Below are 18,333 nucleotides of genomic sequence, written 5' to 3' on the forward strand. Positions count from 1 at the left end.
GTGCAGTATTCAGTGTATACTGGTACAGCATGGAGTGTTCAGTATATGCTTGTGCACTGTTGTGTATATACTGATACAGCATGCAGTATATACTGGTACAGCATACAGTCTACAATAACATTGGTACAGAACACAGTATACAGGTGTGGCAAAAGTGACCTATAAAGAAATATTCCAATATTCCAATTATCTTGATTTTAAAGAGTAGCACTCTATGGAATGTGTTTTGTTTGGAACGAAATTAGAAAAAAGCAGTGTCATTCTTCAACTTTTTTGATGTCCTCAGTAAGAGTGGTATTAGACTAAGAATTTAGACTAAGAACCAAAACCCTAACTGCCTTATTTATTTATTTATTTTTTTTTTTTTTTTTACAAATCTACTTATCCCTCTAAGACCCAAATTTGCATGTAGCCCCAATAAATTATGCAAAAAAATGTATGAGTTTTCAGCTTTAATTTGAGGCCATTTATACAAAATCAGGTTAATGGTGTATGAATTACAAAATTTCATTTTATTCATAGTCCCCATATTTTTAAAGGCTCAAAAGAAGTCAGACAAACTAACAGTCATAAATAAAATATTTGGTTACAAATGCTTTGTAGTCAATGACTTCCTGATGTCTATAACCCATAGACATCACCAGGTCCTGGATTATTTTTTCCTTTGCCAAGCCTTTACCAACGCTGATTTTAGGTTCTGCCTGTTTTGGGGGCATTTTACCTTCAGTTTTGCCTTCAGTAAATAAAATGATGCATTCTGGATTGGACTGAGGTCGAGTGAATTCTGGCCTGTTTAGTTGTTTTTTTTTTCTGTCTTTGTCGATCACTTTATTAGATGTCAGACAGTTAATAATTGAGGAAAGTTGTTTCTGAGAGGGGAAAAACTAATTAGTAAAGGAAAAAGGAAAGGAAATATATACATTTTTGGAAACATCAACTTTATTATTATTGATTTACAGACATATGAGTAACGCAAGTAGCAAAATTCTTGTTAAGTCAGTAATTGTAATGTAGATTGTCATGAGATTTTAAGCTGTAATGTATCACAGAAGTTCATTACATTGAAAATTAACTTCATTATTAATGTTTTTTATTACACTATCATGTCACGATTGGCCCCTCCCAGTCCTGTCCGTATGCATCTGTTTACATGTCCATGTGCGTTCTTTGTTTTGATTCCCAGTCCTGCCCCCTTGTTTTCTGACTCCACCCCTGATTGTTCCCACCTGTGTTTCAACCTGTGTCCTGTTGTCCCTAGTTAGCCCTCTTGTATTTAAGCCCTGTGTTTGCCCCTTGTTTTTTGTTTGATTGTGCTGCATGTATTGTTTGTGCTGCATGTATTATTTGATATGTATTCTTGTGTAGTGTGTTCACAGTCTGTGTTTATTTAAGTCATGTCTGATTCTTGTTTTCTCCGTATTGGCTATTTGAACCTAGACCATTTCGACAACGACCCTGGATTTTCCTAGAATAAATTTAGCTTTTCTCAACACATGCGTCGGCCACATCGCTCCTCATCACAATACACATAACACTGCTGTCATCTAGGGACTGATGTGGGCTTATAGCTGTGTGTCTGTGATTCCTAAAACATTAAAATGAACCACTTAAAGATTAATATCTATGTAATTATGCTATAGATTGTAAGTTCTTTTATAAAGGTGTGTTTTAAAAAACCTTACATAATATTAGTTTTAAGACTGTTCCATATGTACACTGTAAAAAAAACTAACTCCACTAAAATCACATTCATACAGGAAAGTTTTTACATACAGAGAATTTTACAACAGTATGCAAAAGCAGGAATCAATGGCTTTAAATGCAGAAAGTAATTCCGCCACCTACTGTTTAAAGTACAGTCGTACGTGTGAAAGTTAAATCGTTAATGTATCCCCATTACTTCAATAATCACTTCTGTTCTGACCAGGAAACTCTAATACATTCTTACATGAGGATGCTTCTGTACACCAAAACCTTTCATGATCTCATTACATATAGTGCACGTGGTGTTTCAATTTCATTTCAAATATAAAACAAACAAGAAGCTGTTTTATGACAGTTATAATAGACAGAAGTAACCCATTAGTTCTTAAATACATATTTTGTTTTTTCTGCTCTAAAATATTTTGCTTAACTTTCCAAGAAACACTAAAAACGCTGTGCAGTGACTCACTGAAGAAGTTGCCCTTGTCACTGATCCTCTAAGCACAGCAGATGGCACCAAAATGCAAACACAGGCTATATCCCTTTAACACTATGACTGGGCCAATGCAGTGTTTTTTCCACTGTGATAAGAGGACTTAGTTTTCTCTTACCTTACAAAAACATAGCAATCAACATTAGTGTATATAATCACACTTACATGGTAAACATAAGATTAAAATGAAGTGATCCTTGTTAGTCCCACAATGGGGAAATTTCACCTGTGCACTTAACCAATCCATGCAGTGAGACACACATACACACTAGCGGGTAGTGTGTGGTTGGCAGTCCTGTCCACAGCACTCAGAGAGCAGTTGGGCGTTAGGTGCCTTGCTCAAAGGTACTTCACAAGGCTGCTTCCCTAACCTCCAGCATGTAATCTTTACATACAATTTCACAGCATTATGTAAATGCAGGAATAAATTGGTGTCTACACATGACACTAAAACATTAAATATTAAATGTCTTTGTGTGTTATATGACAGTCAGACATTAAGGTACAATCCAATTTCACCCATCGCCCCTACCACTTGGACCTTAGATCTCCATTTTGTGCATTATGATTTTTGTTGAGATAGAGGAGTAGAGTGAAGTGTTAACCACACTCCAAACAATGTTATGACAAAAAAAGAAAAACTATGTCAGCTGTGCAAGTGACCAAAGACACCCACAAATGTGAATATTTTCTCAGTTAAAATTACAGTAACCATTGTATTTTCTTACTGTTATCTTACTGTATTATGGTCCTTTTCTCCATAGGAAGCATAACAATCACTAATGTACTTGGTATGTAGCTAGCTAAATTTCCCGTTCCACCTTAAATAGTCCAGCAGTGCTGACTGATGCCTGACACGCCAGAATGTAACTGCTGCTCCATTTAAGGTGTAACACTGAGACACCAACGAATAGCTGACTTCAGCTTCATATCACTGAAGAATAGGGGTGGGCAATAATAAATAATTGTCCATCCTCCCTCTTTGGAGGCATATGGTGCCCTAAATTTAACTAAAGACCAGCAGTGAGGAGCTGAACTTTACCCTCCGCTGCTATCACTGCAGACTGGCAGGTTTGTCTACAGAGCCTAGTAGTAGTAGCCTGTTAATAAAGTAATGTCCTTTATATTTGAGAGTTGTCCCATTTAATAGAGGAAGATTTTAACAACTAACCCTTTACTCCCGACCTAAGTTCCAAGAGGCAAGGTAACACTTAAAAAAGTGTAGGGGTAAAAAGGGTACTGTACATGAGGCTTTTGTTTATTGGCAAAACAATAAAGATAAAATTTTTCATTGCTGACAGTGTACATAAACTCGATTGATCTACTGTTAAAGCTTATATTTCAGGTGTTTATTTATTGATTATTCATGTGTTGTAAGTTTTCAGAGAACCTGCAAGACCATCATGAGTCCCTGTGTTTGTGTTTGTCATGACTGGCCCCTTCCAGTCTTCCATGTGCTTTTGTTTGGTTTTGGTTTTGTTCATGTGCTTGCTTGTTTTGATTCTTGTCTGTCCTGGCCCCTTGTTTACAAACTCCACCCTTGATTGTTTTCACCTGTTTCTTTTTGCCCTCATTGTTCCTGTATTTAAGCCCTGTGTTTTCTGATAGTTCTCCACTTGTTCATCCTGATTCTTGAGCTCTAAGGAACTCAGCATGCCTTCATTTGAGACATATGCTTCCTTGGTTTGGGTTCAGCAGGAGGAGCTGGCTGAATGATGGCAGAAGCATCTCTCTTAGTCAGGGCCACACCTTTAATGAAGATGTCCAGTGAGCTCTCTGGTTTTGAGTGAACAGGAGCTGCAGCTTGGGACAAAGTGGACCTCCTAACCTGCTTGGAGATGCACTGGTGGTTGGGGCTTCATGAAATCATCCTCATTCCCCTGGGAGATAATGTCCTGGTTGTGTAGGCAGGCAGAAGTCCTGATCTTGCCTTATCTTAGCATGTCTTCTGCAAAAATGTAATTGATGAGGGTCCAGGTTTCACTGATCATCTTGTTATGCTTCTCCACTTACTCATGCTGATTCTTTGGAAGAGCTCTAAGGAACCCAGCACACCTTCTCTGAAATATGTGCTTCCTTGGTTTGGGCTCAGCAGGAGGAGCTGGCATCTCTCCTACTCAGGCCCACACCTTTAATCATGATGTCCAGTGCGCTCTCTGTTTTGGAGTGAACAGGTGTTTTTAGCTTGGGACAAAGTGGACCTCCTAACCTGCCTGGAGATGGACGTTGGTGGCTGGGGATTCTTAAAAACATGCCCACTCTGATTGGAGATGATGTTTTGGTTCCGTAGTTAGGCAGAGGTGCTGATCTTGTCTTGTTTGTTCATGGTGTCTGCTCATTCTGGCTTCAGCACTTCTTAACACAGAAGCTTCTTTGATCAATTGAAATGCTGATAAATCCATTATCTTTTCTATTTTGACTGAGCTTCCAACCACCTTTAACAAAACCTCTGGTTGAGCTGTCACTGGTCCTTGTCAGGCCATGAGTGGTGAAGGAATCTCCAGTAATGTCAAGTACTGGAAGCCTGACTGGAGCACAAGTTCACTGTAAAAAATGATAGGTCAGCTCTACTCAAAATGATATAGTAACTGATTACATGGCTTTTTTTGAGTTGACTCAACTTGAAGACACACAACTCAAATTTTTTAGTTGAGTCAAAAATTCTCTTAATGTTTGTAGTTCTGCATCTCAGTTAAATAAAATGAACCTGTTTTTTTACACTCAACTTCTTCACCAGCCAATAGTCTCTCCATCACACCATCCTGCGAGACATTGAGTACACACTCATGGATGGCTATCGCATCACTGGGGCTCAAACTCACAACCTCCTGTTGGGTAGACAGCTCAGTCCACTGCACCGCTCAGGAACACATGAAGCAACTCATATTTTGTGTCTAAAAATGTTTAATACACTGGAGATAATATTTGCTGTTTTGACTTTGAAGTGTGGTATCATCTCATGTGGTGCAGCTATGTAATAATTCATCCCAACATCAGGAGGTTGTGAATTTGAATCACAGCAATACCACATCTGTCCATTATTCAGAAACCCAAGAGGAGAATATGCCAGATGGGACTGTGTGATAGGAGCGCCAGCTAGTGGGGATAAAAATAAAACACATTCAGTTTAGTTTATCTAACCGAGATGCAGATCTAGAAACAGTAGCTTGGAAAATTTTTGACTCAACAAAGAAGTTTGAGTTGTGTGAACTTTTGACTCAACTCTTTTTTTTTACAATATCAAGCTTGCAACAAGAGAAGAACCCTGTTTGATACTAAATAGAACCATTTCTGAAAAGGTCCTATATAGAACCATATATAAGCAATCATCAATCTGAAGAACCATTTCACCCTGCAAAGTATTGTTTAAGCATGAAATACAATAAATACAATCATTGCCTTTCCTAGAGAACCCTAAAAGAACCATCTTTTTAAAGTGTGTAATATATGAAGGTTCTTTCTTAAAAAAAAAACGCTTCACATTCACACATATATAAAATGGGTTCTCTAAAGAACCTGCCACTAAAACTATTTTTTAACAAACTTAAGTGGTCCTTTATTTTGGAATTGTGAAAAAGAACCCTTCCTGGTACCTTTATTAATAATTTTAATAGAAAGGTTTCTCTGTAGTTCTAAGTATTCTTATATAATGAAAGGTGACCTATCTGACCTGCAGTGAAAGTCAGTTTGAGCTACTGAAATAAAACTGGAGGTTGCGTCCTTATATTGTGGATGGGATTACTGCTTTTGTTCTACATTGAACCATTAACACTCAAAGATCACTTTGCATGATTAAAGGGTTCTTTGCATCATGTAAAGGTTCTTCAGATTGATGGAGAATGTGCTGTAGATGGTTTTATATAGAATGGTGAAATAAGAAAATTCGAACAAGACGTTTTCAAGCTAGAATCACAAAACTTTGCATAACCAACCGCAGTTTTGGTGGAACACTGGTTCAAACATAGAAAAAGAGTGCAAAAAATTAAAACAATTCCAATTTACAATTACTAATCTTTATGACGTCTGCAAATGATATCACAAAGAAAATCTCTCACACTGAACTTTATAGACATTACATACAGACTCACATACATACTTGCACGCACATATACGTGCATGTTAGCCACCACCATGGATAGCATAGTAATAGGCAAGCAACACCTTAACAACCACCTGGGACACAACAACCGTAGCCTAGTGACACATTAGCAACCACCTGGAACACAACAGCAATAAAATAGCAACAGTGTAGCAATCACCGATGACACCACAGCAGTGGCCAAGTGATACCTTAGCAAGTGATGAACTTGAGATAACAATGAGCATTTCATACTGTTATTCCACAGTGCATCACTGCATAAAGCTGCATTTTCATAGATTTCTTTCACAGCTTATCCAAATAAACAGATATTGGAATCATTTATACATAAAATTCTCCTTTAATGTCCTTTTATGCACCCTTTTACTTGATTGCTTGTAATATATTCTGAATTGTTTTATGTAATTATATGAAAGAGAAAATGTGCTTTTACCAACAGAGGCAGATGAAATATGAATCTTAGCACCACACTTAGCGTTCACAGGCACCATTTAGCTGAGTCACTGCTGTTAAGGGCACTTACTGATTCTGAATCTATAATGCTGAAGGGTTGGGTTTCAAAATTCTGCAGTACTCCACAGGAGAGGTCTTCATTAACCGTCTCCAGTAACAGACTTCAGGCAATGATAAGTAATCTTATTATTTGTGATAGATAGTAAAGACAGTAAAGAACTATGGGCAGAACATTGAATTTATCACACATCATTTCTTCTGATTTGGATATTCTCCATCTAGTCTGCTTTTAGGGGTATTTTATTTGCTTGGCATTGGTCCATATCTCATCTTGCTAGTCTAAATATTGTGTTCTGGAGAATATGCAGAATCATAAAGAACAATGTATTACTTATTACAGGTGATTCTGACAGTCTGTCTCATCAAGTGTGTAAAATACATCTCCATATGTGTGGGTGGGGGTCATTAGTGCTGCTGGCTACCAATTCATTCACTGTAGCCATGCTGAGTCTGGCTACAGTTGCTAAACTACAATTGCACAATTTTTATTTAGGGGAGGGGTTTAGCAAGGTGAGCTAATTAGCTAATGCACAGCCCTCCAAAAACCTGGTGCCTCAGCTCTAGTTACTGTATAGAATATTTTCCAGCACCTGGTGACTGAACACGCTGCAAAAGACTTTATGGCACAGCTGAGGAAGGTAAAGGAAGATTTTGGGGGTATACATTGCTTCAGCCCTGTTTTACCTGTAAGCCAGACCCTAGTTTCTGGTCTGGGATGGCTGATGGTAACACAATGGGCATGGAGCTCACCACTACCCCTGCCCATGGTCTATCCTTCTCCCATTCCTCAGCCTCATTTATGTCTAGGGGGTGGGTTTTGTTGAGATAAAGGGGTAGGGTGTATTAGGGCTGCATGGCCCTCCAAATGGAGGTTTTTCAGAGGCGCACTGCAAATGGACTGTTATGAAGGGGAAAAACAGCAAGATGGCTGCCCAAGCCACCAAAGAAACTCACAAATTTAAGTATTTATTTTGGTTTTGACTATGGAGTTTTAAAATGTATGGGAATATTGGCTTACATGCAAAGATCTTTCTAAACTCATGCTGAGAAAAATACTGTATGTCTACTTTTTTGCATGCATTATCAACGAATCACATAACATACATATAAAGGTAAAGTTTGCTTGCTGCTGCACTCTGTCCCACTCTGATATACTTTTTTCTGATGAAACTTGAGTCACTCGACCACACTGGCACCATGTCCATCTGTGCTTACCCTAGTAATGACCTAGCATACTTTAGTTACAATGACTTAGAAAAATGCTTTATGAACAAAATTTTGTTTCTTAGTGAAAATTATCAGCTGGGACATCGGTCCAGAAGTTACACCCAGAAAGCTACAACAAGCTTGACATTGCCACCATTCAAACTGCATCTGCTCTTGGGACCTCAGTTCAGCCTGTATCCCCCCACTTAGGCCTGAGCAGATGATGTTTCAGTCTCTTGCGTTTACCCAGCCCCCTGACTATGTGTCTGTGTGGCCTTGTGCGTACTTATAATAAATGTCCCTCAACCAGTTCAGGTCCCCAAGACAGTTCATGTTCCTGGTCCCTAGATGTTCTGGTGTCAGCTGCCTGGTTTCTCTAGTGCCTTAATGTACTTCCAACCCAGTCTAGGGCCAATTGATGTTACAACCTCATAGGTCTAGGGGTTTTAAACAAAGAGGCCATACATAAAAAAGGCAAACACCCACCCAGCTGCTAGACCAAGACACCATGAACCCAGAAAAGATGTAAAAATTTCAACATCTACTTCTTTCATCAAACAGACTTGAATTGCCATTCTTTCAATGCAACATAGGAAGATCTAGCAGAAAAGGGGAAAAACTGTTTATGTTATGCAATCTTTTGATTAGATGCAATATAATACAATTTATTAAGTAATTATAAATGGCTTTGGGGGAGAGCTGATGCCCAAAACCAGCTAGAAACAAGCTAATCATATCCAGAATCAAACAAAAATACAATTTACTAACCTGTCTCGCTGAACCAAACCAAGAAAAGCTAAACAACATAACAGAGCACACCCCCTACTTGTGAAACAAAGTTACCTTATGCATGATTACAAGTAATGGCTAAGGCAAGGTAATCAGAAGTGTGGGGTTTGGTCTGGTCAGTGGGATGGTGGACACAAACACAAGACAACAACCAAAGCAGACAACCATCTTGCTTTCCTCTGGCCTTGGTATAGCTGGAACACCCTGTGCTACAACAAATCAGAAGGCTCCAAGCTCCACCTATTACAGTAGAAGCATAGGTGGAACAAAAGAGAGAAAAACAAGAGAGCAAGACAACAGAAAACCATACAGTCCATGGTTCATGCCTCAGGGCTGTGTCCCCAGCTACTTCCTGTCATTGGTCTATGTCCAGGCCCCAGTCCACCTGCAGCATTCATGTTCCAGGTCTGGTCACTGTTTGTTTTAATTCCTCCCACTTATCATTACCCCAGGTATTTCTAGTTAGTGTTCATTGTGTATATAAAGTTCAGTTAAAGTTCACCTTTATCTTTGCCCTGCACTGTTTATTTCTCTTGCTGTTTGTTCTGCATTTTAAGACAAATTACAGACTATGAGTGGTTTCATTCATTGGTTCCTCATCTTTCAAAGTTATTCTGTTGTTTTGCTCACAAAGCTGACAGTTTGACATTTACTTCAATGTCAAGTTGTTACTTAGACTGCAATAAATGTAACTCACAACTGCATTTTGCCTCCTTGCTTGTTCCACTGTTACAAGTAAAGATCACCAAAAGTCAGGAATTATATGTCAAAGGCAAAATAAACAAAAATAAAGCACTGTAACATTGAGCTTCTGTTTTTCCAGTAGACCCAATTGCCATAATATGCTATTAAAGTTTCTTTTCAGAGACATCTCACCATTTTGATTTGAGGCTTTCAGGGATCTCAAAGTCCCTCAATTGTCCAGATTGTCAGATTCTACTTCTGACACCACTTAAGAAACAATGGACTTTCCTGTAGTTTCACTCTGTGGTGGTCTGGTGATCTCATTTTGAACGCTTCACTTCACCTTGCATTCTTTGTTTTGCATAGTAAAACAAGGGAGTTTTGAAAAAAGACACTGTACAGAAGAGATAACAAAAAATAGAAAAGTGCAAGTAGAAGAGTAGTGAAGTGTAGAGAAGCAAGAAAGACATGATCAGATTATTTCAGACTTCTGACATGGTGAGCCTTTTGGGAACCTAAATTCACTGTCTCTTTACGGTCTCTTCAAATAAACCTTGTACAAGAAGAAGACCTTTGAGGCATAAAGACATGACCAGATAACTACAGACTTCTGATATGGAGGTCTAATTTGGGTCTTAGGCATTGGTGCATGTAAACCCACATTTGCAGCTCCTAACAGCCTTTTTAATAGTTCTGAACGTAATCTGATAACAAGCAACGATGGAAAGCTGGCTTTCACACAAGTGTCATATGAAAACACATTATCAGTGTCGGAGCCAAAATAGATCAGAGTGTATACTGAGAGATTTAAGAAATAAAGTGAACAAAAACTGAACAATATTTCTCTTACACTGTTGACACCAATGTAAAAAAAATGGTGCAGCCCACCTTTAAAATTCTAATATGACCCATGTGTATATGCCCAAATACATATCAAAAATGAAGTTAATTTACATTAGCATTTTAAACTCATAGACATCATCTTGCTGATCAGTCAAAATTGATCATATTAAACACACAATCAAATCACTGTTGTTGGAACAAAACCTCCTATCTCAAAAATGGGAAATTTACAGGTGAAAGAAAAAAAAACATACTCTACTTTTAATGTAAATGAATGGAACCAGCTTTTGTTCTAATTAATTTTAGGACATTTCCGGTCCATTTATCATGCAATGATGAGGGCCTACCCCAAAATCTCTGTTCTAATTCATCCCAAAGCTGTTCGATGGTCAAGTTGGAAGAGAAAAGAGCCTTCACCAAACTGTTCCCACAAAGTTGGATGCACACAATTGTCCAAAATGTCTGGGTATGTTGAAGCATTAAGATTTCCCTTCACTGGAACTAAGGGGTCTAGCTCAACACCTGAAAAATAACCCCATATCATTATTCCTCCTCCACTAAACTTTACAGTTGGCCCAAGGCAGTCATTCATCAGACATTCATCAAACCCAGACTTCAGACTGCCAGATAGAGAAGCGTGATTCGTCACTCCACAGAATATGTTTCCACTGCTCCGGAGTCCAGTGGCAGCATGCTCTCCACATTCCTCCCTGACGCTTGGCTTGTGAGGCTTGTATGAAGCTACGCAGCCATGGAAATCCATTTCATGAAGCTCCTTACATGCAGTTCTACCGATATGTTTTTTGAAACTAAACTTCACAGTTGTACAGGTGGATCCCCAAAGGTGCAAGCTATATTCTACTTCAGGGTTACACTACAACAGAGATGCATGTATCAGGACATTAGTTACCGTTTCTTTGTAACTCATAGTGGTGTTTAAAACATCCACTTAAGCAGGAAGGTCAGGTTTAGTGCTATTGCTCATTGTACTTCCTAAATAACTACCTGTGATATTCAGCTGTATCTCAATAGTTTTAATGGATGGTTAAAATGAAATCTAGGCTGATTGTCTAATAGGCCCCAGCTGGGATAAGAAAAGGACTTTTTGGAAATAGGCTTATTGTATTTCAGTCATAACTCATGTCAAGTTTCAAAAACGATAGTTAAGGTTAGAGTATGAATGACTTTACTGAAAGTAAGCCCCCTCATTGCTGTATTACTCTGAAGGACTAAAGTAAACATCTAAATTCTAAATTCTAAATTTCATCTTGCAGGGCTTTTAAGACATGGTTGATAGTGTTTGAATGCACTCATCACAACAGGCTTTGAAACATGCTGTTCAGAGTTGACCTGTAAATGTCCCTGATACTCGCCTCCACCCAAGTAAAATTAAAGAACACTGCCTGTTTCCAGTTCAGCCCCACCCTAATTTTTTTAAATGTAAAAATGACAAAGAGACGGATTTTTCAAGCAAATAAATGCAAATGAGCACACAAAAATGATTAATTATTTTTATTCTGTACAGCTTCACACAGAACAGAAATACATTTGAAGTCTATGCAGGTATTTTGTGTCATAAGAATTGTTATTTGCTTGTCCTTAAGCTGATTAAGGGCATCTTACATTTATTTCTTTACTGAGATATTTCAAATCAATCAAAATTTTCTAACATGAGCTTGCATATGGCTGACTAATCATATATCTTGTTGATGTCATAAATGTCTCGATTTCCCCTTTCTGACATCCTGTCATTCATTTTACTGTCGAAATAGGCACTCATTCTCTTCTTAATCTCATCTTTTCTGAGAACACTTCCCTTCATTGTAGTTTCTCTTTTGACCCTTTCCTCATATTTAAGAAGACTACTTATTGCCTCAGTTTCAGCACAGTTGCCAGGCTTATTTCTGTTATGTGTGTGTTCGGGCAGAGAATAAAGCTCATGGCAGAGCATACAGGGAGGTTTCACCTCTCTGAGGTTCTCTATGTCATAGGCCCTACACACAACTGACTCTGGCAGGTTTATGTCACCTTCTGGAAACCTGGCCTCAGTGGTGTCTTCAGGAAACACACCCAAAACAGCAGACGAAACATACGAATGCCAAACATGCAGGCAGGACACAGCAGTCATGATCTGTCTCTCTATTTCACCTGGACAGGTCAGGGACCCTCCATAGTACCTCCTATTGGACACGTGACAGATGGAAATGACAGATGAAATCAAGGGGTATTGAATGCCTGACTTTTTACATCCATTCAATATTTCACAAAGTATAGCTTTCACTCTTTCTTCTTTTTCTTGATCATTTTCTTCTTCTTCTTCATGTGCACCGTAGTATCTTACAATCTGGAAAAATGTGGAAACAGTAAAACTACACTAATGCCAAAGTTAGGAACAAATCATTTATTGGTAATGAGGTTGCGAAGCTTTTATTGTTTCTCCTGTTGCATTCTAAGGTTTCGGAAGATTTCACTCACCAATTCCAGTAAGTAGGAGAAAGGTGTCCGCAGAGGCACATGACTGTTGTATCTGTCGAATGGTTTTGGGAAAGCCTTCTTGCTTTTATCATATATTTCCCTGTCCACAAAGATGACATCTGGGGGGTATTTTGCAGCATTAATGTTCCCTAAGAACAAGATGCTGTGGAGCATCTTAGAAAAAATAAACAACATAAGCCTGAGCATACAGACTGAATCAACCGCCATTTATCTGTAATAGTACCAAACCAGTTTAATGTGAATATGAAATCATGCAATTGTAGCATAATGAAATAAATGTACTTCACTACTTCATTCAGTAGTGCCTTATGTTACATTTCTAGTGCAATGGATATACTAAACTTAGATGATACAGTTTCTCTTTTTAAAATAAAGTAGATTTAGCGGCCCTTATTCATCAAAGTTGAGCACAGTCAAATCTGCACACCAATTTCTGACAGTTACGTTATTCATCAATTTCATCTTTGGCATATCCATACAATCTAACTTTTATCTGGTACGAATGCATGTAAATTAGAGTATAAACATTTGAAGCTTAATAAGTTTTTTTGATTTGCAATTAGCTAATCAAAACTATTATCAATATGATCTATAACACCAAAATGCCAATAATACAAATAAAAACTGAAAAAAATAGTAACAGTAATAATTTGTGATTTTGGGCAATGCAGTCCAAAAGTAAATGTACTTATTTTGCATGAACATTGGTCTAAACATGAAATGACATTACTGTTGTTCAATGTAAAGATGTATTACAGTGTGCTTTTGTTTTATACTCCTAACAGAGTTAGTCCAGGAACCATCTTATCTAATAATACAGCATTTTAGCAAAATAATCACATTGTAGAATCACATCATCTACTGTCTTAAAAACAAAGACATAACTGTATTTCAAATGTTATCCTTTCCAGTCGCTCTAACATGAACACTTTAAAGTTTGGTGAGTAAGGGGGTCAGTAAGTTACTGCTCAACCTCAAACTCCACCTATGAGCACAACCACTGGCTAATGAGCTGCTGAATGCTATCGAAACATCTGCATGAATTAGGGAGTGCTTCATGTAAATAATATGTAAATGAGGTACTGGGAGGAACTGCATGCTATTCCCTAAAAATTCTCACTGAGCTTTGAATACAACGATAAGTAGTTAATGACAACTTTGTTGACATTTATGCTGTTTGCGAATATGATTTTGGCTAAAGGCCAAGTATAATGGTAGGTATTTAAAATTTAATTATTGAAAATCAATGGTGATAAAGGGGGCAGTTGTGGGCCGGAGGATAGGGAACTGGCCCTGTGACCAGAAGGTTGCCGGTTTGATCCCCAGCACTGACAGTCCATGACTGAGGTGTCCTTGAGCAAGACACCTGACCCCCAATTGCTCCCTGGGCGCCATGGATAGGGCTGCCCACTGCTCCAGGTAAGTGTGCTCACTGCCCCCTAGTGTGTGTGTGTGTATTCACTAGTGTGTATGTGGTGTTTCACTTCACGGATGGGTTAAATGCAGAGGTGGAATTTCCCCAGTTGTGGGATTAAAAAAAAAAGTATCACTTAAATCACTTATAAACCAACAAAGTCCTAACCGTGTCTTTAGGTTCCAAGATTGCGGCAGTATGAGAGATTAAGTTCCATACCTTTTCCAAAAGATCATGTCCTTCAATGTCGTCAGCTTCTGTAACAAACTCTGTGGCTTGGTTGAAGATGAAAAATGCATTTTGGGGGAAAGCTTGTTTTATCAGTAACAACCTTGCCCTGTTGAAAATATTTAGAAACACACGAGAAAAAAGGAGAAGGGAAACCAGCTGCTGCATTCTCTACTGTTAAGAGTCCCTTTACAACATAACTATTATGTGACAGCACAACAGAAACAAATCCAGTTTGGACACAGGTGTTGGTAGCTGATGTTCCTGTGACAGGATCAGTCTTCAAAGGGTCTCAATAAGCAAGTAAACATCTATAATTTGATTAAAAGAATGCGGCTTACCTCTCTTCTTTTGTCAGTTTATTCCCTTGTCCCTGCTATTAAAGAAGTTTAACATATATTATCCAGCTGCAGCACAACAGCAAACACAGATTGCAGAAAAGAGAGTAGTGTTACCTCTGCCATCTCAGAAGCAGACATCAGTGTAAAGCGGCTGCCAAGTGACTCTGTTTGTTTTATGCTGACTGTGACTTCTCTGAAAAGGAGTGGTCAGTTCTATATTTACTTTCTCTTTCACTTTTGAATATACCGGAAAGCATCAGGAAAGCTCCCACAATAGCTGTTTGAGCCTGTGAACCCACAAGTACAGATAAAATATTAAAACGACCATCAAGGACCAAATGGACCTACATGGCAGAGCGTCTGGAGACTTCACTTATTTTATATTATAAATCTCTGCTGCCCTCAGTGCTAACAGAGATGAAAGACAACTCCTCTAACAATCTATTTCCTATGTTTTAATGGTGCAGGGTGTGTTTCTTCAGGCAGTCTGATTTCCATTGAATTCAAAACACTGTTACCCTTTGCTGATGTAGTTTGACTGATGTTTTAATTGGAGCATGTTTTCCTTGACACTTCAGCAGTTTTTGTGACCAGCACTTCAGACAAAAACTATTTGACCTCTTTGGAACTTGGCTGCCTCATGTTACTCATACATCAAATGACTGTTATTAAAAAATATGTATTATACCAGAGATATACAGTACCACTAATTGGCATTCAACCTATCATGAATCACCTGCATAACTGATGCTGTAAGTTGCAACTGTGATTGTTACTGAACTTTCTTTTTTTTGTTGTTCATAGCATTTTGATCTGTTACACAATCACTTCCACAGCTTACAGTTAACATGAACTGGAAATCATATGTTTTCTATCGGTACTGTTATGTAATTCTGAGTGAAATGTTTTATTAGGGAGTGTTTGGTTAATGATGGGTGGAGGCGGTGGTAGTGGAAGGTGAAGTATGAAAATATTGGTGAATTTTATTTCTCCCCACCCACTGTTGCACAAAGATGTAATCATTTAGAAGATATCGTTCACATACCAGTGGTGTGATTAGAACGGAAATATAAATTAAAAAAAAGAAATAATGACAGAGCAGTTAGAATTACTACCTTTTAATGATCAGTTTATCATTATGAGTATCCATCATGTATCCATAAAGACTGTTACACAGATATACAAGACATACATACAATTTTGCTATTTAAAGATTTAATGAGCCTCTGAACATTACAGCAAGTTGTAGGGTTTCATATGGCACATATACGCTCTAACCAATCTACAATTCTGTGCTAGGGCTTAAGCTAACAGACCTCTTGATTAGGTTGATAAAATGTATTCAATGAAGTGTGTTTACATCTTTTTTGCTTTGAAGACTGCAATATTAATACTTCTTAAAGCAAACATGGATCAGACCATGTCAGGCCCACACCTTGATCTTTCACAAAACAGGTACTGGTACACACGGATCTCTTTCCATCTCAGCAGGGTGCAGCTGTAGGACAACATACAGAAACAAAGAAGGAACAAAAGAGAACAATTCATTAAACAACTGTCCATTATTAACTGATATGATGCCATCATATTAAAACACTGTTTTAAGGAATAGTCAGACTTATAGTTTCTAGTTATTCTTTCTAATCCCCTGCCTGACAGCACAGCGACACAAGTGATGAAGAGTTCTAGTGGCACCAGCATCACTTTCCTACTCTGGCACTCGAAAATGACTAAAGATACAAAGCTACAAAGATGCCATAATCATACGGAAAAGAACACCGGGACAGAAATGTTTAAGAATTTTATCCATTGTACTAAGTATAGTGGCACAGTAAAGACTAATTTAACTGGGGAACAACGTTTTTTAGACATTGCCTGACTCTTTACACTGAGAGTTTCTTTTATTTCTCAAGTCAGAAACAGAGAACTTGTTCTGCCAATGTTATTCTTACCACTCCTTGCTGTCTCTGTTTGATAATCTCCAAGTTTTGCAAGTAGGAAGTCTTCATGCGCTTTACCATATCCTGGTGTTCTTTGGTGCTTGCAATCACTGCTTCAGATTGTTTCACCTTATCCCAGTCGTCGTCTGTCTAAACAGTGACAGTAAGAAACATTACTCATCAGATATCCATAATGACTTAAATATCCCTTTATGTGTGTTTAATGTATGTGGACAGACTAATATAGATGTTTAACTGACTCAACATTAATTCAACAATTAAATATTTATTGACCAATGCCTTTATGTTTCTGCCTTTATATCAACTCAGGTTGAGCCGTTAGGTTGTAACCCTGGTTATAATAGAGAGTTGTGATTTATAAAGTTTCTCTAGCTTGTTATCAATATGACCACGTGTACACCATCGATAACAGATCATTAAAATGAAGCAGGATGGAACTCATTATCATTTCTATCTGAACTGTGATCTTTCTCACCATATCTTCAAAGCTTTGGCCGCGGTAGTAGTACTTGGCGCCTGGAAACTGGACTCCATGCTCAAAGAGCTCTTTTAGATCGTTGGCCACCAGATGCAGCCGCTCATCTTCATAAGCAAACACTTTCCCATCTTCACACACCATAAGAACCAGCTGAGCACTGTCTGCATTACACGGGAACTCCTCTAGAAACCCGATCACCTCCATTTTCATGTGATCTGGAAGATAGAACTGCTCCCACTCCTCTAAAAGATCAGGTTCCTTTCTGTATGATGTGTCTTTAAATGATCCAATCCTGAATTTGTATTTTTCCACCTTTTTTAGCGCAATCCGTTTCTGGTTATGCTTCGTAACAACTTTGACAATCTTCTCCAGATATTTCACCGCACCATCTAAACAAACGAATGCACAGATTATGTTTACATGAGACTGATGGTCCTCACATTTCAGAGATCTTTGTGGTTTTCCAGCTCAGCAGCACCAAGATTTACAAACTTTACCTTTTTTCGGGTCAGAAAGAAGGAAATCCTTCCTAATTTGGTCTTGTAGGCTAGATGGTGATGGAAAAAACCCAAAAAGTGACATCAATGAAAGTTCATACAGTAATTCTCATTAACTAACAGGAACCCTAGTAGCCTGTAGGCTTCTGATGGAGAAGGAACATCAAATGTAGCTTAGTTACCTCATGACAAACAGTTCTGCCCCACAAAACCCTTTCTGAAGAAGAAAAGAGAAACACCAGGTCATTTCTGTTCTTTTTAAACTAGTAAATCCATTTCTACGAAACAGCAATGCCTTCATTACCTCACCTCAGCTTTAAGAAGTTTTAAGAGCTGCTGGCGGTGGAGCGGTTGTTCGTAGTCGAGTGAAAATAGTGCAAATGCTGTTGTGGAGATGGTGAAGAGTCCTGACCAGTGCCAGCAGCGACGGTGGTCTATATGCCCACCGCGACGAGGGGAATTAAACGCTGATCTCCGATATCCAGAGTGAATCGTTAAAGTTAAATCGTCAACATCTCGCCATAGCAAAACTCCTCATCACCAACCGATAAAGCTGGGGTTGTTATTCTGCCACCACAGCGAACTGA

At 38.4% G+C, this 18,333-nt stretch overlaps 2 protein-coding genes across 5 annotated transcripts in view; both read right to left on the reverse strand.

The window, feature by feature from the left end:
- Positions 1-11,828: 11,828 nt before the first annotated feature.
- Positions 11,829-15,028, reverse strand: LOC108440896. 3 transcript variants are annotated; one of them, XM_017720090.2, is made up of 5 exons: positions 14,925-15,028; positions 14,811-14,842; positions 14,461-14,578; positions 12,807-12,980; positions 11,829-12,675 (listed from the first exon to the last, which is right to left on the reverse strand). In XM_017720090.2, exons 1-5 carry the CDS (start codon positions 14,946-14,948, stop codon positions 12,022-12,024), a joined length of 1,002 nt encoding a protein of 333 aa, XP_017575579.2. In that variant the 5' UTR covers positions 14,949-15,028; the 3' UTR covers positions 11,829-12,021. The 3 variants fall into 3 exon arrangements, with proteins under 3 accessions (XP_017575579.2, XP_037396533.1, XP_017575578.2); XM_037540636.1 differs by having other exon boundaries at positions 14,811-14,845; positions 14,925-15,002; XM_017720089.2 differs by having other exon boundaries at positions 14,461-14,842.
- Positions 15,029-15,912: 884 nt separating this feature from the next.
- Positions 15,913-18,333, reverse strand: part of LOC108440898 — a 2,481-nt gene continuing 60 nt past the window's right edge. The window contains exons 1-6 of one of the 2 annotated variants that reach the window (XM_017720091.2): positions 18,056-18,333; positions 17,929-17,963; positions 17,747-17,796; positions 17,247-17,638; positions 16,763-16,900; positions 15,913-16,308 (exon numbers count right to left, since the gene is read on the reverse strand). The exon at positions 18,056-18,333 is cut by the window's right edge and continues 60 nt beyond it. In XM_017720091.2, coding sequence (XP_017575580.2) covers positions 16,255-16,308; positions 16,763-16,900; positions 17,247-17,638; positions 17,747-17,796; positions 17,929-17,933 — 639 coding nt within the window. In that variant the 5' untranslated portion in view covers positions 17,934-17,963; positions 18,056-18,333 and the 3' untranslated portion in view covers positions 15,913-16,254. Of the gene's footprint in view, positions 16,309-16,762; positions 16,901-17,246; positions 17,639-17,746; positions 17,797-17,928; positions 17,964-18,050 lie in introns of both variants that reach the window. The other variant, XM_017720092.2, reaches the window with a different exon arrangement.

The sequence above is a fragment of the Pygocentrus nattereri genome, chromosome 1, assembly GCF_015220715.1.
Source record: "Pygocentrus nattereri isolate fPygNat1 chromosome 1, fPygNat1.pri, whole genome shotgun sequence".
NCBI classification, from domain to species: Eukaryota; Metazoa; Chordata; class Actinopteri; order Characiformes; family Serrasalmidae; genus Pygocentrus; species Pygocentrus nattereri.